The 27,500-nt window shown below is 39.1% G+C and overlaps 2 protein-coding genes across 2 annotated transcripts in view; one reads left to right on the top strand and one right to left on the bottom strand.

Annotated features, from left to right (window-relative positions):
- The window catches only part of LOC138052123 (uncharacterized), a 4,380-nt gene extending 1,240 nt beyond the window's left edge, over positions 1 to 3,140 (bottom strand). The window contains exons 1-4 of the mRNA XM_068898504.1: positions 2,691 to 3,140; positions 1,161 to 1,778; positions 385 to 639; positions 1 to 225 (exon numbers count right to left, since the gene is read on the bottom strand). The exon at positions 1 to 225 is cut by the window's left edge and continues 342 nt beyond it. Coding sequence (XP_068754605.1) covers positions 1 to 225; positions 385 to 639; positions 1,161 to 1,778; positions 2,691 to 3,119 — 1,527 coding nt within the window. The 5' untranslated portion in view covers positions 3,120 to 3,140. The remainder of the gene's footprint in view (positions 226 to 384; positions 640 to 1,160; positions 1,779 to 2,690) is intronic.
- Positions 3,141 to 10,211: 7,071 nt separating this feature from the next.
- LOC138059858 (uncharacterized) overlaps positions 10,212 to 27,500 on the top strand; it is an 18,863-nt gene continuing 1,574 nt past the window's right edge. Inside the window, exons 1-9 of the mRNA XM_068905503.1 lie at positions 10,212 to 10,530; positions 10,939 to 11,096; positions 14,285 to 15,546; positions 16,178 to 16,306; positions 20,267 to 20,689; positions 23,726 to 23,820; positions 25,307 to 25,354; positions 26,386 to 26,484; positions 26,859 to 26,957. Of these exons, the coding sequence (XP_068761604.1) occupies positions 14,310 to 15,546; positions 16,178 to 16,306; positions 20,267 to 20,689; positions 23,726 to 23,820; positions 25,307 to 25,354; positions 26,386 to 26,484; positions 26,859 to 26,957 (2,130 nt within the window). The 5' untranslated portion in view covers positions 10,212 to 10,530; positions 10,939 to 11,096; positions 14,285 to 14,309. The remainder of the gene's footprint in view (positions 10,531 to 10,938; positions 11,097 to 14,284; positions 15,547 to 16,177; positions 16,307 to 20,266; positions 20,690 to 23,725; positions 23,821 to 25,306; positions 25,355 to 26,385; positions 26,485 to 26,858; positions 26,958 to 27,500) is intronic.

Genomic DNA, 27,500 nt, shown 5'->3' with positions numbered 1-27,500 from the left:
TAAGTTGAACTTTGTTGGCTTTCCAGTCTTGTTTTCAAATCCAAGAACTTTTTTGGCAGCTGCAATGACTCTTGACTGGAAAATAATCTCCAGGAAGTCTCTGTCTGGACGGTACGATGATGTTACATCCCCAGAAACATTTCTTCGGTTAATAAGATTGCGGTCTGAAAACATGGTGCAACTGTCAATTGTTGATTTTCCACTGTAGAATCTGGAGTAGATCAACTGTTGACGAGAAAAAACACTAGTATAGTACAATAAAGTAATGACGATGATGAATCAGTAGTAGACCTATTGTACTCAACATAAGAAATTACAGCGTTTTCAGTGACAAAAGTAATTTGTAAAAAAATGTGTTGGTAATTTTAATATTGTTTTACTCACACTGAGTAGTTTGACAGCAGCATGCCAATCACCCAGTTGTAAGTTGATTCCTTCAAGTCTGTCTTTGGGAGTGTAACCATTGGCCACAGAGGATATAATATTCACTGCCCGTTCAATTGTAAGCTGGTCTCCAGAAAACAACTGACCATCTATACCACCATTGTGTGTCTGAGGAAGATAATCATGGAACTGCTGTAGAATTTCTATCATGTCCTCATTGGCGTTTTCGTTCTTGAATATTAATCCAAGGGGAACCTGAAAGACAATTTTAAACACTGAGTTGTTATAGTGATACACATATACACTTAGCAGCTGACACTTGCAAGTCAAAGGGGAGTGGAACAAGGATTAGATGATAGCAGATAGAAAATACATGACATAAGCACTCTGTGGCTTGAACAACAAGTGGATGAAATGATGAGTTTTAGGATATAGATTACAGAGCATGTACAATTAATGCATTGCTGAGTTGGGTAGGGCTGTGTGGACTTTAGGGGTTTATTAAAAAACCATCACTGTCTTGGCTGCCCTATAACTGCCACTTAAGATTCACTTTTTGTTAATAAATAAATAATTGTGATCAGGTCATTTATGTCTGACTTTATTATTTAAATTTATATTTTAAGAAACACAAGTTTATCCAGCCATACACATTTTTTAATTTAAGCTTTTTGGTAAGGTACCATACATAAATCGTACCCTGAAATTGGATCATATGGCTGAATGAAATACATGTACTTCTGTGATGATTCTAATATGACTGATGTGAAACAAACCTTTTTGGTTTTCTGGGATAATTCATTTGAATATTTATGTGGAATATGTCGGATGCAGGCATCAGCCAAAGGTGCTAAAACATCAAAGTAATCAACCAATATTCTGGAACACAGGATAATGTAGTTAAGCCTCTGACATCTTTGATCCTCCACTGATGGCAAAAACTTCAAATTACAAACATCAAGCAGATTTGCTTTTGGTGCTGAAGACTCCAGCATGGCCCCAGAAACTCTGTTCTCAACCATCTGATGATTTACCCAGTGGAAGTCTTTGTTCTGTGAATCCATAGTCATGTTCTTTCGCTCCAAGTGAATGTCCAAGTTGTCAAAAGAGATGACAAAGCCAGGGTGAGCTGCCTTTTTCAGCTCACATTTCTCTCTTAAAGCTGACTGGATTTCATCACGACATTCAGTAGAACAGTGGGTGTGGGAAGCATGTCTTGTAAAGGCAGCATTGCATTTATCTTGAGCAGTCTTCAATTCTCTGTTTTGATTTGAAATTTGCTGTTTTGCTTGGACAAGATCTGCATCATGGTTCTCACCAAGCTCATCAAGTTTTCTCAGGATACTGAAATTTGCATTAGTCAGTTTCATCTTGTTAAATCTGGAGATAGTAGCCTGTTGAGCAAGCAAATATGTACATAGGTTACTGTGTATCCTTCCTATACCAAAGAAAGTGAACCTGTTAAGTGTTCATGTCAGCTAACCCATGATACGAATGTGATATATTTTACTAGCTTTCCTTAAAGAGATGAAATAATATAAATTAACAGTAGCTTACCGCAATAGACCTTTTTCACTTGTACATTTTGTTTTCCCAATACAGATCATGTGATAACATGCAGGAGATTTGATCCTTTGTCATGTTCATTAAAAAGAGTACATGCAGACAGATTCATGCTTGCATGTACTCCTTTTAATGAGCAAGATAAAGGATCAAATCTCCTGCATATTATCGCATGATCTGTATTGGGAAAACAAAATGTACAAGTGAAAAAGGTCTATTTATCTTGCTCTAAACAAGTAATTAGAAAAGAGATTTTTTGAGATGAATATTTGATAGCATGTCACTTGTACAACCACAAGCTGGCTTGTTACTTTTATTAAAAATAAAAAACAAAACAAAGAACTGGTGAGTTGAATCTGAACATGGCATTCTTGTTTCTTTTTGGTTTTCTCTCTCTCTTTAATTTTCATGAAGGAATAATAATTTGAATGTTAAGAAAGAAAACTTGGCAAGAATTCTGTAAGTAAATTGTACACAATAAAATTGTCATACAAATGCCCTCTCTATTGTAACTGCAGGTGCTTTGTATTGTTATTTCAGATTTATGTTATATGGACTGCACTATGATACATTTTTCAGTAAATATGACTGGGATATATGGCCATTTTTAGTGATTACATAAATTCATTCTTTGCATTTAACTGATGGACTCATCTCCCCTCCCCCTACATCTCACTTAATTTAGCACTTCCGGTATGGACCTGTAAACATATTCCATCAGGAAAAGAACTACTATAACCTACCTCGACTGACTTTGACTTGAGAAGTACGCCAAGCACCGAAGCAGTTACATCCATTTTCTCACTCCTTTGCTTTAAAAGTACTGATCCTGCTATGGCAATGCTTGAAAACCAAGAACACTCTGTGGTCCTTTTGTTTACTGCGGAAGTCATCAAGAACGAGTAGAACAGTGGAGCTCTCTCTTTCCACTCGTTGCAGAGGAGTTGCAAGTCGAATTTGGCCAGATCTTCTTTGCCTGATTTTCTTAAAATTGAAGGATTCTTTTTTGAGCACAACGCCGCTACCTCTTTGGACAAAGTTTTCAATACATTTTTAATGATGTGATTTCTAAGCATTGGATTTTTCATTACGGCATTTGCGATCTGTGAAGGTACGCCATGTGCTAAAGCCTTTCCAATGGTCTGATAGCTTCCACAGAGGGTTTTGTTCATAGTTTTACTAGGATACTGGACGCTTAAAACAGTCTTTGAAGTTTCGCTAGTGTTAGTAAGATGATTGGAAGCAGCGGCTTTTGAGGCGATTGGAGTAGAAGTAAGCATCGGTTGAGGAATTTCGCACGGGGGTCTTACTGTCACTTGAGTAGGAAACGCTTGTAGCACAAGTCCGTATGGATGACTTCTAATAGGAGACACACCAATAGAACCAATAGGAAATCTTGCCGGAGTATTATAATGTACCTGTTGGCTGATCACGGTAGAAATACTAGAATTGGCTGTAGCATTAGAAGTACTAGTGATATTGATCGGATCGAATTGCAAACACTTCGAGGATTTCCCACAGCACGAAGCTTGGGTTTCTCCACCGTCGCTCTCAACGTTCAATAAAGCGCTTCGTTCTGGGAAGTTTGCGATCTTTGAAGATTCCCTTCAATTCATCTTTGAGCTCTTCAAGATGATCAGAGGCCTTTTTGAACTTGATCAGTCGACATTAGCACGCTTTACAAACTGACAACTCGCTGGTGGCTGAATAGCAGCTTGCATTCACATCCAGACAGGAACTAATAATCGCCGGAAAATCAAAAGAACTTTTTCCAAAAACATAAATTTTTTCTTTTTTCTGAACTGAAGTGGAACAAATAAAGCAACGATCACTTTGCACAACCTTCTTCGGCGTTTCCTCCATCAAGAAACTACGCTCAAAACGCGCGGGAAAAACGATGTTGATTACAATCTCCTGTGCTCTGATTGGTCACATAAGAAACAATGTCAGTGATCTCATTGGCGCAAAGACTACAAAGGGAAAGGAATGTTGTTCGAATGTGAGCAGCCGTTTGTGGGAAGGAGCGTTGCGTGACGACACTAAAAACGGCTGCGAGGGAGACTAAGCTTAGAATGAATTCTCTGGCATCTGAAAAAATTAAGTGGTAGCAGAAACCCATGACTAGGAACCTACAAGTTCATTGCGTTTGTAGAATGGCAATTTTACAGATGGAGACATTATTTTTAGATTGACCCCCCCCCTCAAACCAAACCTTTCCAGCTAAGGGCAATTCTTGCATGAGAATTTATTACCCATGCGATTGAGAACGATCACTCGTGCAAGGCAAATCGTGTTTAAAGGTGCTGTGTCATGGCAGTGCAGCTATTTTTGTGTGGCTACCAATTACTCACCCCTACTCGCTATGCAACTTAGCGTTAACACAGATCTGAACATCTGAAAGCCTCGTAACTAAAATATATCTGTCGAGCATACACAATTTGAGTTACAAACTAATAGTAATCATGGATTAATTAGTAAAGTGCGTTTGATGTCTAGTAAAATAATGTTTTTTTATTGTGCTGATTGCCCAGAAATATTCGGGGAAAGTGGACTTGTGGGGTGCTTTCAAGCAGTGTCATAAACCAGTTGCAAAGTTAACACAACAACAACGTTTAATAGCTCAACATCTTGGTAATGGACTTGATACAACGGCGACGACCAAAACGAATAGTAGAACAAATTTGAACAAAGGGTCATACTGCGTTAAACAGCACTGAGTTCAATAAGTTTCAAATCAATAAGCTTGAGTCACTCTCACAGCTCAACATGTTCATGTGTTTGTGGTCAACTCAGCAACTTGAAAATATCTGCATTCATCTGATTAATACTCAATAGCCGACGAAGGGAATATTTTGCACGAGTCTCAAAACTTTGCACGCAGAGAGAACTTTAATATTCTGTGAAAAGCAGCGGAGTTGACAAATCACAACTCAGCATCGTTACCGGCACGAATTGCCACGCGGAGGCGACTGGCAGCGTCTGTTTCTCACAAAACACACTACTACACAGCTTTCTGATTTTCTCATAACTAGCTTTAGTTATATTTGCCAGTGGTACTTCGAATAAATCAACACAACTTCACTTACCTTTAAGAAAACAGCGAAGAAAACGGCCGAGCAACCAACACGCCGCAAAACACGAGGATATACAGTACATGTATATCCTTGTGTTTTGCGCATGCGGTCATTACGATCCAAACCCGATGTCTAGGCATGACAGATTCACAATGACATCTGGCGGCTGTGATAAGCGGGTTTGGAATCAAGGGGAGCTACCACAAGTTGAGAGTGGAAACTAGCATGTTGGGAGTCCATAATTTCATCAATTGATAACTAATTCATTTATTTACGTTTTTTTTTTCTTGTTTGGCAAAGAAAGAAATTAACATTATCAATAAACCCGCTTTCAGTGTGCGTTAGCACGTAATCGTTAATTCTGTTTAAGTGGTACTATGATCAAAAAATCATTTCCTTTTTTTTCTTCAGATTTTGAAAGCGTGTTTGCTTAACACCTAACAGGCAAAATTTGGAGCTTTGAGTTTTATCCAAAGGCTGTTTATTTTGAGTGTAAGTTTTGGATTTCACGGTCCGCCATTACTCACGTTCAAAACTGGTGGATTGGACCTCAGAGGGTAGGATCTAGAGAAAATGACGTCATTTACTCACTAGCTTAACATTTCAGCGTGTAAACGCAATTTATTACACATGCAAAACACGGGTTTAAAAGTCTGAAAGCCCGAAACTCCCGTGCTGCATATTAATTCGGCCGCGTACACATGCATTGCATTCTTAAACTAGTGAGTCTTTGACGTCATTTTCTCCTCAACCCAGCTCTCTCAAGATTTTGAAGTTAGTAATGGCGGACCAATAAATAAGAAAATTCCAGTTAAAATAAACAGGTGTCTTTTTAAAATCAGAATTTAAAACTTGGGTCAGTTAGTGTTTAGTTAACATAGTTATGAAATCCAAAGAAAAAAAAGAATTGTTTTTTTGGTCGTAGTACCACTTTGACTCTTAGCGTGCGTAGCAGGAGGGATATTCTGTCGCAGGATTATTTAAACACTCTCGAGCACGACGGCCTTGGCCGCGTGTAGACCGCGACTGACGTGCAGACTAGTACTTTTGAATTTTCACTTGCGGCCAAAACACAGCGTGTTTAAATAATCCTGCAATAAAGTATCCCGGAAGCTACGCAGCCTACTTTTATGTCGGGAAAAATGTGCAGAAAGACGTTGAGTGGTGAAAGCACTCACCTCCCATTAATGTGATCCTGGTTCGATTCCCAGACTCGGCACCATGTGTGGGTTGAGTTTGTTGGTTCTGTACTCTGTACCGAGACGTTTTTCTCCGGGTACTCCGGTTTTCCCCTCTCAGCCAAAACCAATATGATTTGATATGTTTTAATTTGATTTGATTTCATCTGTGCACTACCCCACAAGCTATTCAGCTTGGAACATTATCGTTTCAAAATAAAGTTCTTTTAGTTCTCAATATCCCTTGGGAAGCATAAAGTTTTTTTTTCCGGATCTTTCTACGTCCAGTTATTTAGATTTGACTTAAGTGCAAATTTTAAATTGCAACTTTCCAGCAAGTTGTCTGTAAACTTCCGACGGACATCAAATGACCTGCTTAAACAACTAAAAGGTAAGTGGCCAATGAGAAAACTATTATTTATTTTCTTGCTGAATGCGTTACGCCACGCCAAAACACGATTTGGGTGCCAGCTTTTCGTCTTTGACCCTAATTAAATGCACGTGGATTTCAATAAGCGTCACAAAGTGTCCCCTTGCACTCATGTCTCGGAATACAGACAATTTACGTCACAAAGTGTTCCCCAAATGCTGCTCATCAAGTAAAGATAACCAGCTGCATTTATCCTCTCCAAAACATAACCCTAACCCTCCGACTTACCTTATTGTTAGAAATTGGTAGCAAAGGCTTAAGCCCTGGCCAAACGAGAGAGAGAGCTGTTGAAAGCTGAAACTCTTGAGAGCTCATGAGAATAGATGAGAGTGATGGAGAGTTGGCCAAACGAAAGCGAGAGTTGACGAGAGTTTGTCGCGAGTTTCACATGCAAACAATAGAGAGAGTCTGGGAAAACCCTTTCTGAGTTAAATGTGGCGACTAGCCAGCCGATATATTCAGCTTTGGCGTTTTCCTTGGTCCCCGAATCCGACGCCATATTATTTTTTTCCCCTTTTTATCTGAGCCCGCTAGGAGAAAACAATAACTGCTGACCGCAAAACGCTCGCTCAAACTCTCGTGGGCGGCCAAACGAGACGAGGCTCTCGCCAACTTTCGTGAAAAATTTGAGCAGGTTCAAATCCGATGAGAGCTCTCGAGAGTCGACGAGAGTAGCCGAGAGTGGATGAGAGTTCCTGGCTGAACGAGAGCGAGAGTTTCAACTCTCATCATCTCTCGCTCTCGTCTGGCCAGGGCTTTAGACTTAAAGGGACACTTCGTGATGGATGTCAAAATTTGACGTGCATTTAACAAGGGTCATTGATGGACATAAGTGCTATTCACAACACTCAGGAATAAAGCGCGAAGTGTGAACATCGAATAACATCCACTCTACACGATGGTATGCATTCACAGAAGGTTTCTAAATCCCAGGGGGTGTTTATAAATTCTGGCGAACACTCGTTCTCTGCTCAGTCTCTGATCAAGCGCCAAGGAGCAAGGTGGAACGGCCCACCCTCCCACCCCTCTTTGCTAAAAATTCGTGTTGGAGCAACTAACGCGTTCCACTTCCCTGAAAGCGCTCGATCAATTCTCCCATATCTTAATAATAATGAGCGTGAAAGGCGAGTGTTGGGAAATACAATACTTTTCGTAGACCTTCCCTCCTCCCATTTTTCCTTCGAGGGGAATGTACGGCTACACCTAGGCTAATGCAGAGTTTTAAGATAAATTTGGAAATGCTTCCTAGCCTGGCAAGCCTGTGCTCGCACGAGACGAATTTTGGAAACATTTGTAAAATAGTGACCAGTTTACCGAACTGACGTTTAGGACATGGCGGAGCGTAGCCATTGGTGGACCCATAGCAAATGATGAGTCAGGCTGATGATGCAAAACGCTGCCAAAGCAGACCACGAAACCATCTAAAGGTTGCTGCCGGTTTTCCCGCCACACAAAAAGAAGCTTCTCCTATGTCTTTTCAATTTGCATATCTGGGTTTCCTTTGTCACTCAGCAACTGACAAAAGGAAACGAGACTGAGGCACAACTATAACAAGCCAATAGCCAACTTTCGATATATTAAAATGCATCATCATCATCATCATCATCATCATAAATCCTTATGGCCCCCATTGGGGCATAGGGTCGCAACAATGTCCCTCCTCCACCGAGTCTTGTCCTTCGCAATTGCCTGATCCTCTCCCCATGTCAGACCCATCTCACTTAGTTCAATCTCCGCGGTCTGTGGTCCATAGTCCGTTGTTCGCACTCCATATTTTCTACTGACCAATTATTGAATTTTCATTGAATTGAGCTTGAATGTCCATTTAATTGAATTTGAATATTATTTCATTGAATTCAGTTTGAATTTCACTGAATTGAAGTTGAACCTCCGTGTTGAATATTGCCACAATAGCCCACTTTCGATATATTAAAATTCAGCCCTAAGCAAAAGGCATCATTTTCAGGCTGTGGGGAATAAATATAAGGATTTATATGAACGTTCAAACTCAATTCAATGAAAATTCAATAATCAGTCACAAGAAAATTCGGAGTGCAGACTATGGACTAAGGACCACGGACTGTGTATAAACACAGACAATTAAAGGTCTAAGGGGATTATTTCATTGAATTGAATAGAAAATAGACCTCTTTAGCTTGTGCATTTTGTTTTCCCATTTCAGACAACGTGATGTTACTCTGGGGAAAACTTTCTTTCAAATGTCGTCCTATGCACGTGAATATGTACGCATAACTTATGAAAAAAACAAAAGGAAAATTCCCTTGAGAACATCACGTGGTCTGAAATGGGAAAACAAAACGTACAAGCTAAAGAGGTCTATTGCTGAGGCCCTGTTAGGGGGGGGTGCCCATGTCCTCCGTCTGAATTTCACAGCTAGCTATGTCGCAATTTCGGAACATTCTTGTGTCGCCTGTCGGAATTTCAGTAATAAATTTTAGCTCGTTGCCCCTCTGACAATCCCCGTTCGCTGGAACGACGCCAACGGAACATACGGCCTCTATCTTTAGTACTTTTAAGCCCAGGGTTTTGAGACCTTTTTTAATGTTTAATACCTATTCAGACTACTTGGAATAGTTGCTGAAGTCAATGAAATTCCATCTAAGAAACTATACAAGTGAATAAAGGCCTAATCTGGCAAAACAATCGAGCTATAATAGCGTTTCTACAATTCTGGTAGTGCAAGAGTCTAATGTTTCTTCCGAGTTCAACTCTGATTTAGTTGTCAGACTGTGCTTTTCTGTAACTATAACAACCCAGGAGGAAGGACATTATCGACCATTCATTATCCGCAAGGCATGCGTTTACAAAAGGTCTGTGAAAAATCATAGTTAGTAGAGGGGACTGGTTATGAAACTCGGCACACTTCAGAGGGTTAAACAATAGCGCGGTCTCTGATGTTGAATAAACCCGTCACGTGACTCTGACCGTGCACAAATTCGGCACTCCGACGACTCGCTTATGACTCTGATAGTGATGTATTTCAATAACTCGCTTACGATTTGGAACACCGAGATAAACGCGATCAATAGAGAAAAAAGTATCTCTCTGACAGACTGATGGAGTGCGCACGTGGGTCATGCAGGGAGAACATGATACGCAAAGCGGAAAAGTCCTCAAAGGGAGTGATGCACTGAATACGTCAATCACGTGAAATGAACAATCAAAACAGCAGTAAAATGAGATGTCGCCTTTATTGGACCCTTATTAGCCATAATTGACCATTATTGTTAACAATGATCATTATTAAGTAATTACGACGAATTGTGTACGCGCAAATGTTCCGCAGTCCGCAGAACATTCACAATTCTGAAATTCGCTGTCGGTCAGTCTTGACATTTCTGTCGCTTTCGCTAATTCGTTGTAATAGTCTGTCGGTCGTCACCAGTTCGTGGTTATCATGTCGCCGGTTCAAGGCCATGTCGCTTGTCGGAATTTACCCCTAACAGGGCCTCATTGCTTACCTTACTCTGATTAACCAGATGGGCCAAGTGGGCCGGGCGGCTCTGGGATGAGAATGAACAACTTCTCGTCCCCAGAGCCCAGCCGCCAACATCAGTCAAGTCAAACAAGAAGCCCAGAACTTCTAGTACTGTTTACTAGTCACGAAGGTGGAGTGTAGCTGGTGTAAAACCGGCAGATTTATAGCAGATTGGAACAGGAAGGAAAAGGAACGAAAAAAAAGAACGCACTTCGAAATTTGAGGGGTGTCATAATTCTGCAGGAGTATCCTAATTAAATGCGATCTTCGGATGCAAAGAACATCGCATCGTACGGCTCACTGCTTCTGGAGACACCTTTCCACTACTGCAACTGGAACTGTGCTTATCCCTTGGATACGCTGATGAAACCCTAGCAGGGATTGTTAAGGCTATCCTACAAGGTATATTTAGCTGCTTTGGTTTTCATTTTGGTAACGGTTTTGGGAAATGGTGCCCAGGCTCAAGTTTCTTCCGGTTTATATGATGATTTCTCCTGTGACGAGATAGAATATATAATTATGAGATAGAACCAGGGGACGATTTGTGAAGTAGTTGTCATTTTACCAAGAGAAGCGATGGATGCCACGTCCGTCCGTTGGCAAATTTATTGCTTGTGATAATTTGAAAATCAATAGCTCTTTATCAACATACTTTTCTTGCATTTTGCCTTCGGGTACGAGCATTTCCAACCAGGCGGAAGTAAACAAGAACTTGTTTGCTTCTTGAGCAGTAGCAACTATGTAAACTTATGTTAAACGTACTTGACATTTCCTCCTGCTTTAATGTTCCTCTACCGATCCATTTCATAGTGTTGAGGTCTCGCAGGGAAAGATCAAGTGAGAGGTCATCAAAGTTTCTCTCACAATGCTTCATTTTGACATTTGAATTTTGTGAGAACCTGAGAAGTTTCATGTACTTGGTATTTGAAGAAATTGAACATCACAGATGAAGCGAAACGACTGCAAAGGTACACACTAATGTATCCCTCAGATTTCTTTTAGTTTATATCGAGACCTAATAATGGCCCTCATTTTCACATGTACTTGGGGTGTGTTGCAAGGGTTCAGCAGTGTAGCAGCTCTCGTAACCTGCTATTGTTTGGTATTGTAAGCAGCTTCTATTGTATTAAGTCTAAGTCCTTGTTTCAATTGTTTAGTCTTTTGTTTTCGGCTAGGGTAGCAAGCCAATTGCATTATACATGTATGTTACAAGAGCTGCTACTGTACATCACCCCAAGGGTTACATGAAGATGGCCCTAATTTTCATTTTATGTTATTTGATTATGATAAGTCATGAGATTCCTTTACATTTATCCTGGGACAGCTGTCAAGAAACTGGGACCTTTGCAATAAAGTACAAGTATGAATGCAGGTCTTCCAGTGAGCATGCACACAAACACAAACAAACTCAGTGGGTTGGAGGCCATTTAGGCTTAGCATATGAATGAAGGGGTAGTTTCTAAAGAAACTGTGGTGCTGCGTCGGTGGGGAAGTAGTATACAAAAATTTGGTTTATCAACGGAGTTGATAATGTAAATTGACCACCGTACAGAGATTCTAAAAGCTGACGTTTCGAGCGTTAGCCCTTCGTCAGAGCGAATCGAGGGATTATGGGTTACGTGTAGTTTTTATAGTAGAGTAGGAGCTACGCTATTGGTGGTAACATGGCAACGTGAAAAGTAGGAATATATTAGTTAAATGAAAAGCGTTCGTTAATACCGTGAGGATTAAGGGTGCCGATTTGAAAGATGAATTTTTGTTCCAGATTCTTGCGACTTTCCGTCGTACCTAGATGTAGGGAAAGGCCGCAGATAGCCATGTGTTTTTTGGAGTGGTTAGGCAGATTAAAATGGCGAGCGACTGGCTTAGATGCATCCTTGTCATTCTTCTCAACATCGCGAAGGTGTTCACGGAATCGGTCACCTAGTCGTCTACCTGTCTCACCAATGTATAATTTATTGCATAACGTACAGGTTATGCAATAAATGACATTTGCGGAGGTACATGTGAAACGATCGGTGATCTTAACAGATCGCTTAGGTTCCGATATCTTGCTAGTGTTAACAATGAAAAGACAAGTTTTGCATCGTGAGCGCGCGCATTTGAAAGTGCCGGGTTGCTTGTTGGTTTTGAGTGCGCTTCTAACTAAAAAGTTGCCTACGTTTTTGTCGCGTTTGAATGAAATAAGTGGAGGTTGCGAAAAGATTCTACCAGTCTCGGGATCATTTTGGAGTAATTTAAAATTACTAAGAATGATGCTTTTGACTGCGTGATTATGAGGATGGAAAGTGAGGGTGAATGGAATTCTGTCATTCTTATCTTTCTGTGACGTTTGTAGTGACGACTGTCGATCAAATTGTTGGGCGCGATGATGGCCCGCTTTGACCACAGAGACAGGATAGCCACGTTTTTCGAAGAACTGGCACGTCTCCTCTGATTTGCTGGAAAAATCGGAGTCATCACTACATAGACGTCGAAGTCTAAGAAATTGAGAATAAGGAATGGAGTTCTTGACATGTGATGGATGTGACGATGAATACAACAAATAACTGTGTGAATCAGTAGGTTTGTAGTGCACACTAGTACATAGCACGTTGCCTCTAATAGAAACTTTGATATTTAGGAAAGCCAATGAAGTTTCCAAAATTTCCCAGGTATATTTAAGAGCCGGATGAAAAGAGTCAACTCTTTTCATCTGGCTCTTTCAAATGCTCCGCAAATGTCATTTATTGCATAACCTGTACGTTATGCAATAAATTATACATTGGTGAGACAGGTAGACGACTAGGTGACCGATTCCGCGAACACCTTCGCGATGGTGAGAAGAATGACAAGGATGCATCTAAGCCAGTCGCTCGCCATTTTAATCTGCCTAACCACTCCAAAAAACACATGGCTATCTGCGGCCTTTCCCTACATCTAGGTACGACGGAAAGTCGCAAGAATCTGGAACAAAAATTCATCTTTCAAATCGGCACCCTTAATCCTCACGGTATTAACGAACGCTTTTCATTTAACTAATATATTCCTACTTTTCACGTTGCCATGTTACCACCAATAGCGTAGCTCCTACTCTACTATAAAAACTACACGTAACCCATAATCCCTCGATTCGCTCTGACGAAGGGCTAACGCTCGAAACGTCAGCTTTTAGAATCTCTGTACGGTGGTCAATTTACATTATCAACTCCGTTGATAAACCAAATTTTTGTAGGCTTAGCATAGACTTCTATTTCTGGTGCATCTTTTATTAATCTCTTTTGCAGGGGAAAAAAAAGTCAGAGCATCTAAGTGCCTGGACAAATTTACTGCCTGCTCTCCTAAGGGGCTTTTCAGGGTCAGTGAAATATTGAGCAATTACAACTGTTACAGTTGTTTTCGAATCCCAACAGGCAGGAGAAAGACCAGTTGGCTATTTACAAGGGCAACTGCAAAACTGAACATGGCCTACCAAAAAATACTTCAGCCAGTGGTTAGAGTTAGGCTGGAGACAGAAACTCTGGATTACAAGTCCACCCCACAAACAACTCATCATACAGTCTCTCCTTGCAACAACCACTCTGTCACTAGCCCTTTCACTTGCTCCGCATGGAGAACTTTAATTCATAGACAATTATAGTCATATGTGTTTATTATTTTCAAGTTACTGGTAGCTGTTATTATGGTCCTAGCAGGGCACTGCAGTGAGAGTCCTTGCACCTGTGCACTAAGAATATCAGGATATTCGATAAGCAAATGTAATTTTGAAATATGTAAGAAGAAAGGTTTTTACTGTACTGGCACTTACTTGTTTGGTAAGTGTAAGACGTACCTACATTTTTTTGTGTAGTGTTAGTTTGACTTTCTGTGCTCATTTATACCAATTAAGTCTAAACTGTTGGTCAGACTTTTATTTTTCCCTAAACCTCCATGTTTGGATAATGACAGAGTTGTGATGAAATAATTTTTATTCCATTCTTTGCTTGAGCAGTCCAGAAAGGTAATATTAGGCAAATTTGTGCAAACCTAACTTGTCCATTGCTTATGCGCTATGCACTAAGCACTGACCTCCTAAACTTTGCCAAAATTACCATAATTTACAGCGGGATGAGCATTTGGCTGTAAAATAATGGTAATCGCTGTTAATACTCAGTGTTTATTTTGTAAACCATTTCAGTTGTCTGTCAATTGGAATTGAAATCATGACACAAGGAGGAGTATCTGTAGAAGCAGAGGAGATTTTTGCCCAAAGCAAAGAAGCACTGGACATTACTCTTTTAGGGAGTGAATGGAATTCTTCGGCTGGTGGGTTGTCAACGTTAAACAGAGAGCTTGCAATTCATCTGTCCCAAGAGCCAAATGTCACAGTTTCTGTGTTGGTCCCAGAGGGTGCTTGCAAACATGAAGACAAAGAGGCAGCCCAAAATTTTGGGATCAATGTTCTTGATGCAGAGCAACAACCAGGCTTCAGTGAACCTCTCGACTGGTTGGGCTTCCCACCTCAAGATCACACAATAGATGTCCTTGTTGGCCATGGTGTGAAACTTGGACGGCAAGTTAATGTCATAAAACGTTCTCCACAATTCCAAAAGTGTAAATGGGTGCACATGGTGCATACTGCTCCAGAAGACCTCAGCAAATATAAGGGTTATGATAATCCTACTTCAAGAGGTGAACAGAAGCACTGGAATGAGGTTGATCTTTGCAAATGTGCTGACCTTGTTGTTCCAGTGGGATCAAGACTTAAAAAGGCTTATTCTTCCTATTTGCAGGGGTGTAAGAAGGATGAGGATATTTTTGAAATAGTTCCAGGTCTATTTAATAGGGAATTTGGGGATTTAGTGCAACAGGCCAAAGTTGAGTGTGATGATGATTTCAAGGTGTTGTTGTGTGGGCGTGGAGATGATGAGGACTTTGAGCTGAAAGGATATGACATTGCTGTTAAGGCATTTGCCGATCAACGCCTGAAAGGAAAACGATGTTATCTTCTGTTTGTGGGTGCCCCTGATGGGAAGCAGGATGAGGTCAGGAGAAGACTTCTCAACTGTGGAATTACTGATGAACAGCTGACGGTGCGAAAATTTGTACAGAGCCGGGCAAGAATGAGGGAAATCTTTTGTGAAGTCGACCTTGTCATCATGCCTTCAAAATCAGAGGGATTTGGTCTTGTTGCTCTTGAAGCACTATCAGCTGGTTTGCCAGTTCTTGTGGGAAGTAATTCAGGATTTGCAAGAGCAATGGAGGGCATTCTCTTTGGAGCATACAGCATAGTTTATTCAGAAAACCCTGTTAAATGGGCCGAAGCGATTGAGGGTGTCCGCATCAGACACAGAGCATGCATTGAGGAAAACAAATTACTTAAGGAGAATTATGAGCGGCATTACTGTTGGAAAAAACAATGTAAAGCACTCATTGACAAGTTGTGGAGAATAGTTCATGGTATGCTATATAATAATTACCGGTATTTTTGTGTTAATGAACCTCTCTGTTCGCAGAGGCAGAGGACCTTTTGCTTTTTTTCAGTCCTGTGATCCGGAAGTTAGGGACAGTCATTTTCAGACAGAATGTCTATTCCCAATTTAGACAATCATGAGGAATTCTGTCCCATCGTGTGGGTGTGGTCACCAAAATTCATGATTACCATGTTGTCCAAAGGTTAAGAGTCTTAATTTCCAATGTTATTATTGGGGCTGTCCTCCCTAATATCCCTTGCTCCTATGATAGGTACATGTACGTGTATCTAACTTAGGTGTTCATAGCCTTTGAACAGTTAATGCTCATTTTCCTTCCCTCCGACTTAGATTGATTGACATTTCCCAGCAGGAGAGATCTGTTATGCGGCAAATGATGCAGTTCTTCTTTGATATTATTTTACCTTGTCGCACTTTCTTGAGTTATTGTCATTTATGTTCATTCTGAAGGGATTTGTTGTTATTGTTTTGTTTTTTTTTTTAACAAAAACTTGACTATTCCAAGAACAAAAACAAAAAGTTTTATTTTGGTACCATTTTAAACATAGCTTTTACTAACTAGAACTTTAAATTTAAAATAGTTTTTTTGGTATTTACAGGAACGGATTCAAGTGGTATTGCCAAAGTACATTTACAAAGACCTGGAGAGGAACAGTTACCTGCCATCACATCAGGTTCACTTCATGACCATCCTTCTGTGCATAAGCAGAAAATTAATGAATTTGGAGGTAGGAGAAATTAAGTTTTCAGCATACTACATTTGTAGTTGTGATTCAGGGATTAATGTACAGAATATAAAAGGACAGGTCTTGCTTCCTCAATATGACTGTGATCTGTAGGTCAAGACTTTCTAAAGTCGTTTGCTTTTAGTTTCTGGTTTGGCAGTCGCACAACTGACTTTAATCACTTGCAGCACATCTAGTTATCCAATCAGAGAAAAGCGATGTCAAGCGTATGTCAATCAAACAAGCTGCATTTTGTGCTGATCTTTCAAGAGGGCCAGATGAAACCCACAATTAGATCATCTTGTTCTGTTTGTTGCTTTCCTTATGTGTTTAATCAAGGTCCATGCAATCGCTTACTGTTTGTGGAAAGCAAACTACAAAGATGTCCGTGATGACCAGCAGAAAGTCATAGAAGGTTATTGTGGTGGTAAAGATGTCTTTCTCTCTGCGTAATACAATAATAATACAATAATACAGTACATACTTAATTGACCACTCCCCATAAGGGCTTTTCAGGGCCAATGAAACACAATCAACGAAACAACAGAACACAACAACTACAGCTGTTAAGAATCCCAACTGGCCGGAGGCAAACCAGTTGGCTATTTACAAGGGCAGCTGGTAAGATGAACCGGGGACTACCAGGATCAAATTCAACAAGTGGTCAGAGCGGATCTTGAACCCGGGATCTCCGGATCTCAAGGCAAGTGCCCTAACCACTGGGCCACACTGCCTCCTCCTGCGCCTACAGGATCATGCAGGAAAAGTTTGACCTTTGAAGTCGCTCTTTTTATTTTTGGTTTCTTACTACTTGTACATGATGAAAGAGACTTGAACTAGTTATAGACCTGCTCCAGGTCGCCCTTTCGTTACTCTTTATAGAAAATTAGTGCCTTGCTTTTTTAAGATCTACATGTACGGAATACACAACTTTCCAATGCAATTTTAATAATTGTGTTTGTTTTTATACTGTGAAAGTCTAGCAAAATCCATGACCCATGAAGTAGAATATGTCAATCATTAATTTTTCATACATATAATTATGACTCGAATCCCTGCAGGCAAAACAAGTTGCTCTCTGGCAACTTTGTCGCCCCTTGGGTTGCTGCACAACCTCACTTCAAGCTTGCTTTGCTCGCTTTAAATTCTCAATCGAAGAGTTTCAAGAGGGGGACTTGGAGCAAGTCTATAAGATTTATTACATTGTCTTGATCAATTCAGAATCTGTGATTACAAAAAAGTGGTATTAAATCATATCAGATCTATAGTGAAAAAAATTCTAAAATCTGAATGGTAAAGAATATCCTTGACAGGGTTCATACGGGTCATGGAAATTCTGGAAAAGTCATGGATTTCTAATCTTGTAAAATCCAGGCCTGGAAATCCTTGAAAATGAAGACAAGTCATGTAAATTCGTGGAAAATTATCCCTATGTGCAAACAAAATAAAATTCTTGCCTCAAGTTTTGGCAAACGCAAATGGAACCCATCTCATTTCATATTCTGGAGTTCACGTGTACATGTATTCAAGTAGTCTCGGTCGCAGCTGTTATTAGGGTGGCCACGCAACGTTGCTCCCTTCCTAGGTCATGGATTTTTTTCTTTTATGGTCCTGGAAAGTCATGGAATTTTAGGTCACAAAAAGTGTACGAACCCCGCCCTGATTGTACCCTCTATTTAAGGTTACCATATACCTTCAGATCTGCAATTTTCTTCAAATTTGGATTTTTCGGTTAAAGTAATGATCAAAATGGGATCTCTAAATGTAAAAAAGAAATTATTCAAAAAGAGTAAATATTGGCGGAGAAATGGTGGTTTTACGTTTTGGATGGAAGTAAAAATTACCCGTCTGATTGACAGTTTTAGCGCTGTTTTCTCGAATCAATTTTTTCACTCGAAGCAGACACTTTAAAGAGCTAAGTTAACAGTGGCTAGGTTAACATATACGTGAATCAACAAAAATGTGTGTGCGAATTGTTTATTTCAAAATATTTTTTCTCTCCGATCTGAGAGCGATTTTTGTAGGAACACTTCACATTTTTTTAATACTACAGTATTTCGAAAACGTTCTATAACTTTTCACTGTAACTGAGTATGGCAAATCGCAGACACGTTTTTTTAGTGCTTTGGGTTGGGAAACGGAGGAACATTATAAAATAGCGAAAAGCAAAATTTGCTTTGACTTGTAGCTTTGAAAAGGTGATTCAGACGCTTGCATTTAGAGGTCGTGAAAACTTTGACAATTCATTTAATTTCTAAATTCTTGATATAGTTTGATAGCCAGCTCTATAAGCTTTAATTTGATATAGGGTTTAGGTATCTACAGTTTAAACCTGACGCGTTGCATGGCTCGGACGCGAAACATCCCTGAAGGTATACGGTAACCTTAAAGCTTCCTGGTTTCCCTAGGAGAAAGGGGCTTTGCTGGGTGGTAACAGTATTTCTTAGTCACATGGTTCAAAGATTATTGAAAGTACTGACAATTGATTCTGTGGTGGTAAAATTCTCTGTTATTATGCTCTAAATTTTAGCTGATCAGATTTAATCTATGTGCTAGTTCCTTAACCACTTTCCCTCCTAAAATGGCAACTTATCACTTTTACTCTGTCAAACTTGAAACATTGTTATACACATGGAAAGTTTTAGAAACATCCACATGTTCATGTAGTCATCCATTAAAAACTATTTTCCTCTAACCCTTTTCCCTCCTAAAACAGCCACTTATAGAATTTACTATGTCTAACACAAGATGGCAACCCCCTAGGAATGAAATGGTTAACGATCTGGAAATAAGTAATCATAGAAAGATGTACATGTATCATGAAGAGGCAAAGTTATAGCATGAAACCTGGCTCTCTGTGGCTTTATCTGCAGGATTTGCTTTGTTTTGGGCAATTTCCCAATAATTTAAACAGGGGATTCTTTTTCCAGTCTGAACCAGTTTCAAGTCTCTTGCTTTTAATTTTGACCAGTCAAGGTAAAGTCCTGACTCAGCACTACAGGCAGGTAGAGAGGCATCGTCAATGAAATGAATGTACTAGGTGCATGTTCTTTTTACACACTCTTTTTATCAAATTAATATGTAAATAAACAGACGACACTTGATCATAGGTTAATTCTCCTCCCCAATAGATTTTTCTGAGCCCTCAAATTCCTCACCCGTACATTTTGCATGAATGTTTGAAGGAATTTTTAGTTTTTGACTTCTCAAAATAATGTCCTTTTCAAAAGGAGACACTGGTAAATTGTTTCAAGAACGTGTTGTACAGTTGCTTTTATATTTAGCAAAGTCTGGGGAAAATGTGGTCAACTCCTGTTGTAAAATCCAACCCAAAGATTGGCATCTTGATGCTCAATGTCGTATTTGAAACCTCTGTTTGTTGTTCAAAACATATTCATGTGACTTGCAGGGTCATTTACTCTTGAAAAATTCTGCTGCCATGTCGAACACACTCTGCAATCTACAACTACTCTCATTAATTATGTATCATTCCTGAATGTCTGTACTTATAAGACAGTACATGTTTTGTAGTTGAATTTGAGTAGGTTTCTTTTTGTTCAGGGGCCTAAACATTTTAGTAAATAATTGAGTGCTTCCAAAAGGTTCACGCTATTGTTATTTTGTTATTGTTGTTGTCATAGAATTTAAGAGGTATTGGTATTCCCTTTTCCAAATATTGTAATAAGGAGAAGCAATAAGAGAAGTGACGTGTACATGTACATTTTGTGGTACCGTTTTTGGTGAACATCTTATTTTTGCATCACTGTCTTTGGACTGAGTGTGAAGCAGGGTTGCATCTGCCAAGGTCAATATAACCATGGTGTATGTACTCAAAGATTGATTGGGTTGTTGAAATTACCATGCTTATTATATTCAATCAATGTGGTGATTGAAGAAGTCCCGGTGGGAACACTTAAGCACTATACATGTACCATAAATTGAGAAAATCTTATTTATTTTTAGACACTCTTATCAAGCTCCTTATAAGTGCACCAGGTCTACAAAAAGAACAACAGGAAGTAGTCTATGAGATCTTAGCACTTCAAGTCCAAAACTTTGTGAAATTCCATAACCACTCCACAGATGATCTTCAAGGAGTCATAGCCTTGACTGAATTTATAAAAAATGCCTACCAGCTAAACTTAAAGGCTGTCAACGTGGGCTCTCTGGAAATCATTGTGGATTGCCCAACCTTAAAAAGTCTTGAGCTTCTGTGGAATGACTATCTCTCTGGTCACCTCAATAATGTGACTGAGCGGTACCTTGTGACCATTGAAATGAAGCAGCAACTCGGCCTGGAGACAATTAGCCTGAAGACAACCATAGAAGAGGAAAACTACTTGACCTGCAAACATGTTCTTCTGGAAATGCCAGGTGGATGTTTAGGTAAATACATAAGTAAATGAGAATTTTTTGGTTACGCTTGGGAAGTAAGAGTTGAACCTTGGCCCTTTACTGTTAGAATTTACTGTCATTGTACCAGCCATCATTCTTTTTGCTTAAACAAGATGCCTATAGGGGTGTATCCGTGAGATGCACAAACAGTTAACACAAATTGTCCAGTTACAGTGAATTACAACTACGGGTAAAATTTGGAAAATGGGGAGAGATTACCACAAAGATAAAATTAATCTGTAATTAAATTTAACTAGAAGTTATTTGTTGGAAAAAACAGAAAGAGGTTAACTCTTATTATTAATGCTACTAAAATAATAAAATTTGCCACAATTGAAACAACGAGGCCCTATTAGGGATATGGGATATTTTTTGGAAACCAAACTGGCATTATAGAGATACAAACGGGATACAGGAAACTTAGATCCCCCCCCCTCCCCTAATGGGGCCTCAACAATCAGCTAAGGAGAAGGGATGATGCAGGGATGGCATAGTGGTGTGTGGTGAGAGCACTAACGCCTTCCACAAATGTGGCCCGGGTTCGATTCCCTGGTCCGTAAATGTTATTGTGTGAAAATAAGGTTGTGCTAATAAACTACTACTACTACGACGACGACGACGACGACTATTTGTATTAAAAATTTTGATTTATTTGCTGTGTTTGGTTGTTTAAGGCTTTTTTTCTAATATTCTTTTCACGTTTTTGATTCCTGTACTAGGATGAATGGATTTATTTTTTCTTGTGGAATGTCACTGACTTGACCTATCACATACCATTAAATTTGATGTTAGTCTAAGGTTGCGTTTCTTTGGGAAAATCAAAATCCTGATTCTTGTATCCAAAAGCGGATTTTGCATTTTTTTTTACTAAAATCCAAAAATTGATTATTGATCCGAAGTATCCACACTCCAAGTGGATTTGAGAGATCATAATTATCTGAATCCGGACTTCAGGATTAGTGATCCGTGTGTTTCTTTTGGAGACGGATCTGAAAAAACCAGCGACCAGTGGTAGTCCTGTGAAAATACACATTCCAACCATTTGTGTGAATCATGGCGAGCAATCAAGGTGAGTATTCAGTGCTATTGTCTCCTTTGGTGTACCCGAAATTTGTAGAAAGTTGTGATACAAATCAAATTCATGCAAACTGGCTGAAAGTGGGCCCTCACGCCCGAAAAATCTGTTTTCAGATTCTCCGTTTCTTTGGGAACGAAGCATCCGTGTGATCTGAGATCATAAATCCAATCTTGGATTCTCCCAAAGAAACACACCCTAAGTGTCTACTACAGTTAATCGTGTTCGGATGGGAGACCACTGCAGAGTCCCCGTGATGCCGATATCTAAATTTTTTAAACTTGATTTCAATTTTATACTTTGTTTGGCCGTTTAAGGCTTTTTTCTTATCTTCTTTCTATGTCTCTTTATTTCTGCAATTGAGGCAATGGATTAATTTTGTTGTTGGTTTGGTATAATTGAAAATTTAAGGTAGCTCTGAATCTGCTGTACAGAATTTTTTCAAACTTTCCAGAAAGTTTCATCTTGGCCTGCTGATCACTTTTGTGCAATAAAAAAGTAGGGATCACCGAGTTCGTTTTTCAGATATGAGCAAATAAAGCCAAAATATGGGGTGCTTTTGCAAGGCTTTCCTGTTGCCATGGTAACTTTTTACGTCACAAAAATGACTGCATCTTCAGCAATAATTGATGTTTGACATGGTACCATAACATTGCTGCTATGTGATAAATTGTTGTAGTGTCAATCCTTCTAATAACAAGGTCTATTGAAAGTGTTGAAACTGGTTTGAACCACCTTCAGTGTTACTTGACCAAAAAATGAATTCTTCTTTTTCTTCGGATTTCAAAACTATGTGAAGTAAACACTAAGTGACCCAAGTTTTAAGCCTTGATTTCAAAAAGACAACTCTTTATTTTAACTGGAATTTTCCTATTTAATGGTCCGCTATTACCAACTTTGAAATCTTGAGAGAGCTTGATCGCTGTGAAAATAACATCACTTTCTAGTTTTAAGAGTGCAATGCGTGTGTATGTGGTTTAATTAATATGCAGCACGGGAATTTTGGACTTTCAGACTTTTAAACTAGTGTTTTGCATGTACAATAAGCTGCGTTTACACACTGAAATTTTAAGTTTGTGAGTAAATGACATCACTTTTCCCTAGATCCAACCCTCTGAGGTCCAATTGGTCAGTTTTGAACGTGAGTAATGACATACCTTGAAATCCAAAAGTTACATTCAAAGTATAAACAGCCTTTGGATAAAAATCAAAGCTCAAAATTTTGCCATTCAGCAGTTACGTAAACACACTTTAAAAAAATCTGAAGAAAAAAGGAAATAATTTTTTTATCATAGTACCACTTTAAGTGCAAGGATCACTTCTATCTTTCGTCTATAACCTGCACTTAGTATAATGATGAATGAAAGAAATGTATAACTATTATACATTTCTTTCATTCATTAGTCTTTTCACAGGAAAACATGAGCCCAACAGATAATTACTGACCTGTTGCCAACTGAGTGGCTTCATAGCTCTGTACTGGTTGGTAGACCATTGCACCGGCATCGTAAAGGCCATTGGTTCAAATCATGTTGAAGCCACCTGAATTTTTCAGGAGTCTATGAAGTGAAAATTGCTTAAATTGTCCACTAAGTGTGAGAATCAGTTCAATTTTTTATCTACAACCTGCACTTCTAATAAACATTTCTGTCGTGAATTAATGGGGAACCTGCTGCAAGAGGGCCACATAGATTTTACTTGTCGGTGGGGTAATTTCCTTATGCCATACCAGTTCGCCCAATACTCTTTGTGTTCTTCAGGCTCTGGATTTACCGGGTAATGTCTTCATAAAACTGTACTCATTCAAGCTGCACTCTTTTTTGAGGCAGTTAGGGCCTTGTGGAGCAGTTACTTTGAAAACAACATACCTAATGAAAATTCTGAAGAAATAACAACTGAATTAGGTTAACCAACAACTCTGTAATCCAAGTGGTGGATTGTCTTCTTTTCAGGAGGATTAAACAGCACTTGCTTGTCCTCTCAACAAGGTGTATTTGATCAAGGAGCCAGCACAAGTGGTATGAACACAACTACAGATTACAAGAAGGTAAGTTTCTTGCTTTCTTTTAAAATGGGAAGTAGTAAAAAATCCAAATGGATTTCTATAAAACATGGGCACGTGCATCACAACAAATGTAAGCTTGTTGTTAGAACTACAAAAGATTGAAAATTAAAAAAATAGCAACAAACTAAACAAAAAATTAGACATTTGCCTTTGGCTTATTCCTAGTGGTATAAGTAGTGTAACAAACTCATATAGTCTTGCAGTTTGCATTTTGAGGTTTGCCATGTTAATCATCGACTGCTAGGAAAGTGTACATGTATCCAGATTATCCCTCATAAAGATAGATGTCCATAATTTCTGAAAAGGACAATAATTATTGTGAAACAGCCCATGATTGTGGAAACCCAATTGAATTTTTAGACTTTTCAGGAGAAAAAGAAAATGAAAGTACAATGTATGAACTTAGCTTGTACGGACATTTTGACAAAATGAGTTGACATCACATGCAATTGACTTTCTGGAAAATCTAAGAGATTAATGGCTTTGCTCCAAAGTTGGGAATTAGGGAATTAGGTCAAGAGATGGGACACAAGCTGGGCTGTGAGAATGGAAAAGGCCAAAGTAAGTTTACTTGATGAAACAAATACTTTCAGTTGGTGTTCAGTATGATTGGTCTGTAAACAAAGTGGATTTTTACCAGCCAGGAATATAATCACCAAGTTATTAGTTACGTTTGACAGGGGTCATTGATCCCAAGCCAAACTGAAACGTAAGAGAATAATTGATTAAGGTGTGGAGATCAGTCCCTTAATTGTAGACTCCCACAACAGCTTTAAAGTAACATTTTAAATACATGTTCATGTAATTGTTTCAAGCCTCACCAGGTACTGGAAGAAGGAAGGACTGTGGACACACTGAATGATTACATGTACTTCATATTCTCCTTTTCTCAACTCTGTTTTTTGTAAAGTACTCCAAGCTGTTTCTTCTGATCTTTATGAAGTACTTTTTTGTTTTACATGAAATATATATTGCTCTGTCTGAGGATTTGAGATTCGGTAATTTCGAAGAAGAGCTCCCCTAACTGGCTGTTGGCCAACAGTCAGTAAATGGCCAACAGTTTTTTGGGGAGCTCTTCAAAATTACCTTGAAGGCTACTTATCTTGTGGAAACATTTTTTAAAAGAATGATTTCACAATTTTATTATTCCTATTCTCTAAAATTTGAGGTTGTGTCTTGAATAGGGGAATGGATGGTAGTATTAAGTGTTGGTGTCAGGTTTTACCAGTAACAGCCAGTGATCACCTGCATGATGGGCATCGATTTTTCTCATGTGAACCAAAATAATTTATAATGTGTAACTCAGAAGTTTGATTAGCCAGGAGATCAAGTTGACCTTCTCTCCCCCACTTTTGTAAAGTTACGTACATTTAACCCTGACAGGATCATAGAAAAGCATTTAATATCTGTTTGAAGAGATGGATGGCATTCCTTGTCTCAGGAAATCTGTATTTTCGTTTGTTATCAGGTCAAGGAACAGGACACAAGCTGGGCTATGAGAATGGAAAAGGCCAAAGTAAGTTCACAATGAAAAGAAAATACTGTTTTTAGCAACATTGGTCTTTAAGCAAAGAGGATTTTTCCTCGGAATATACTGTAACCACCTTACCTTTGACAGGGGTTAAATTCCCAGCCAAACTGAAACTTGAAAGATTAGTGTGTGGAGATCAGTCCCCTCATTGCAGACTTCCACAACAGCTTAAAAGTAACATTTTAATTGTTTTAGTCCTGTTACAAGGAAGACTGTGGACACACTGAATGATTACATTTTTCTTTCATGATCTCCTTTTCCCAACTCTGTTGTTTGTTAAGTATTCCAAGCTTTTTCTATTGATCGTTATGAAGTGCTTCTTTATTTTACATTTGCACTGCCTGGGAGTTTGAAGTTCTGTACTGGTTCCTGTCGACTTTTACCACATAGTCATAATGAGAAATTAATTTAGATGTGCATGTACATACTACAGCAGTTATGCAGTACTTAATCGTATTCAGGGTGAGACGAAAATGAAAAGATGAGGTTGCCCTTCGGGCAAGCTGTTACTTGAGGTTACTAGCCCGAAGGTCTGAGGAGCTAGCCCGAAATTAAATTGTTTATAAAATATACTTCGGTCGCTTTTGAAAGCAGAAAAAGTCATGATGTTATTTACGGTGCAAAACGTTATCACGCTACGATAATTTGGCCACATAACATTATCATTTTCTCTCAGGAGCTTTCTGCTACACACTTTTTGGTATAAAAGCTCAATTTATCATCAGAAATGGGGAACCAATGGTGCTTGCCCATCGGGCAAGCTACGAGAAGAAAACGCTAGCCCGACAAGTCATTCCACTAGCCTCAGGCTATCGGACAGCACTTTCGTCGCGCCCTGCGTATTAAAGATTTTGAAACTTTGTTTGCTTCAGTGATTTTTGGTCCCCATATTTGTGGCACATCTCTTTTACGAACTCCAAATGAAGGTTCCATGACCATCCTCTTTTTGGTGACCTTGGAGAGATACAGACTGTACAATGTAACTGTGTGTTAAGTTTGTAATTTTTTGTCACTAGGTATCTCGAAGTGCACTTCACAGGGCGTCAATCAATGGACAATATGAGGAGGTCAACAGGCACTTGAAGAGTGGTGCAAATGTTGATGAAAGAGATCAGGTTCTTCAAGACATTTGTATTATTATATAGGTCTATATATTTTTCAGTTAAATTTCTGCATAACCACTGAACAAAATAATATACTCTCTAGCCCACGTTTACTTAGCCCTGAGTGCGCAGATTAAAAAATACATGTACCTACATTTATACTTTAAAAGACGGCCAGAAAGGTAACACCTCGCAGTTTTAAAACTGACAATCCATGGCCCTGACGTATCTTTTAATTTTCACACCTGTGTGCGAGTGAGATCCTGACACATGTGAATTTGGTGTGGCAAAGGTGAAGCCTAAATTGTTTTGTTGCTTAACACCCCCTTCAGCCAGTGCTGGGCACCAGAATTTATATCTTGGTTTTACATTTATTCTTTCCCTAGTTTTTGTTAACACCGCTGCATCTTGCCTGTTGGTATGGACATGAATCTGCTGTCAAGCTGTTGCTGGATCATAATGCAGATGTCAATGCTTTAGACAGGGTAAGTGGGAAGAGAAGAAGTCACTCCCAGTTGATGTTCCTCTTAATCTATTGCTCACATTTGCTTCTGTTTTATTGCAAAAAAAAACTATCACCAATGTTGGATGAAGTTTCATGGCTCAAACATTTCTTGCTTCTTTCTTGCTTGTTTGAGGTGAAGATAAAATTATCATACATAACTATTAATGTTATGACAACACTTACTCGGATTAAAATTTTGTACAGCAGCTTGTTTGGGTATTGATAGCTGGACAAATGATGGAAAAATAGTATCAGTGATTAATGTTTATGCAGACTACTTGCATTTTGGGTCTTTGAAACGAGCCTTCTGTACTGCAAATCTCAACATTTGATTGGCTTATCAAAGCAGAGCTATTAACTAACACAAGAGGTCTTTGCTCCCATGCTTAGGGTTTTCCCAGGAAAAAAAACTGTCAGTGTTCGCTTGGTGCCACAATGGCTCATAAGAACATCATTTTAAGTATAATTTAAAGTATAAAAGGTTTTATGCTTTTAGTGGCTGGATATTGAGGACCATTACCCG

The sequence above is a fragment of the Montipora capricornis genome, chromosome 1, assembly GCF_036669925.1.
Source record: "Montipora capricornis isolate CH-2021 chromosome 1, ASM3666992v2, whole genome shotgun sequence".
NCBI classification, from domain to species: domain Eukaryota; kingdom Metazoa; phylum Cnidaria; class Anthozoa; order Scleractinia; family Acroporidae; genus Montipora; species Montipora capricornis.
Note: the sequence above shows the minus strand (reverse complement) of the source record. Positions and strands in the feature narration are given on the sequence as shown.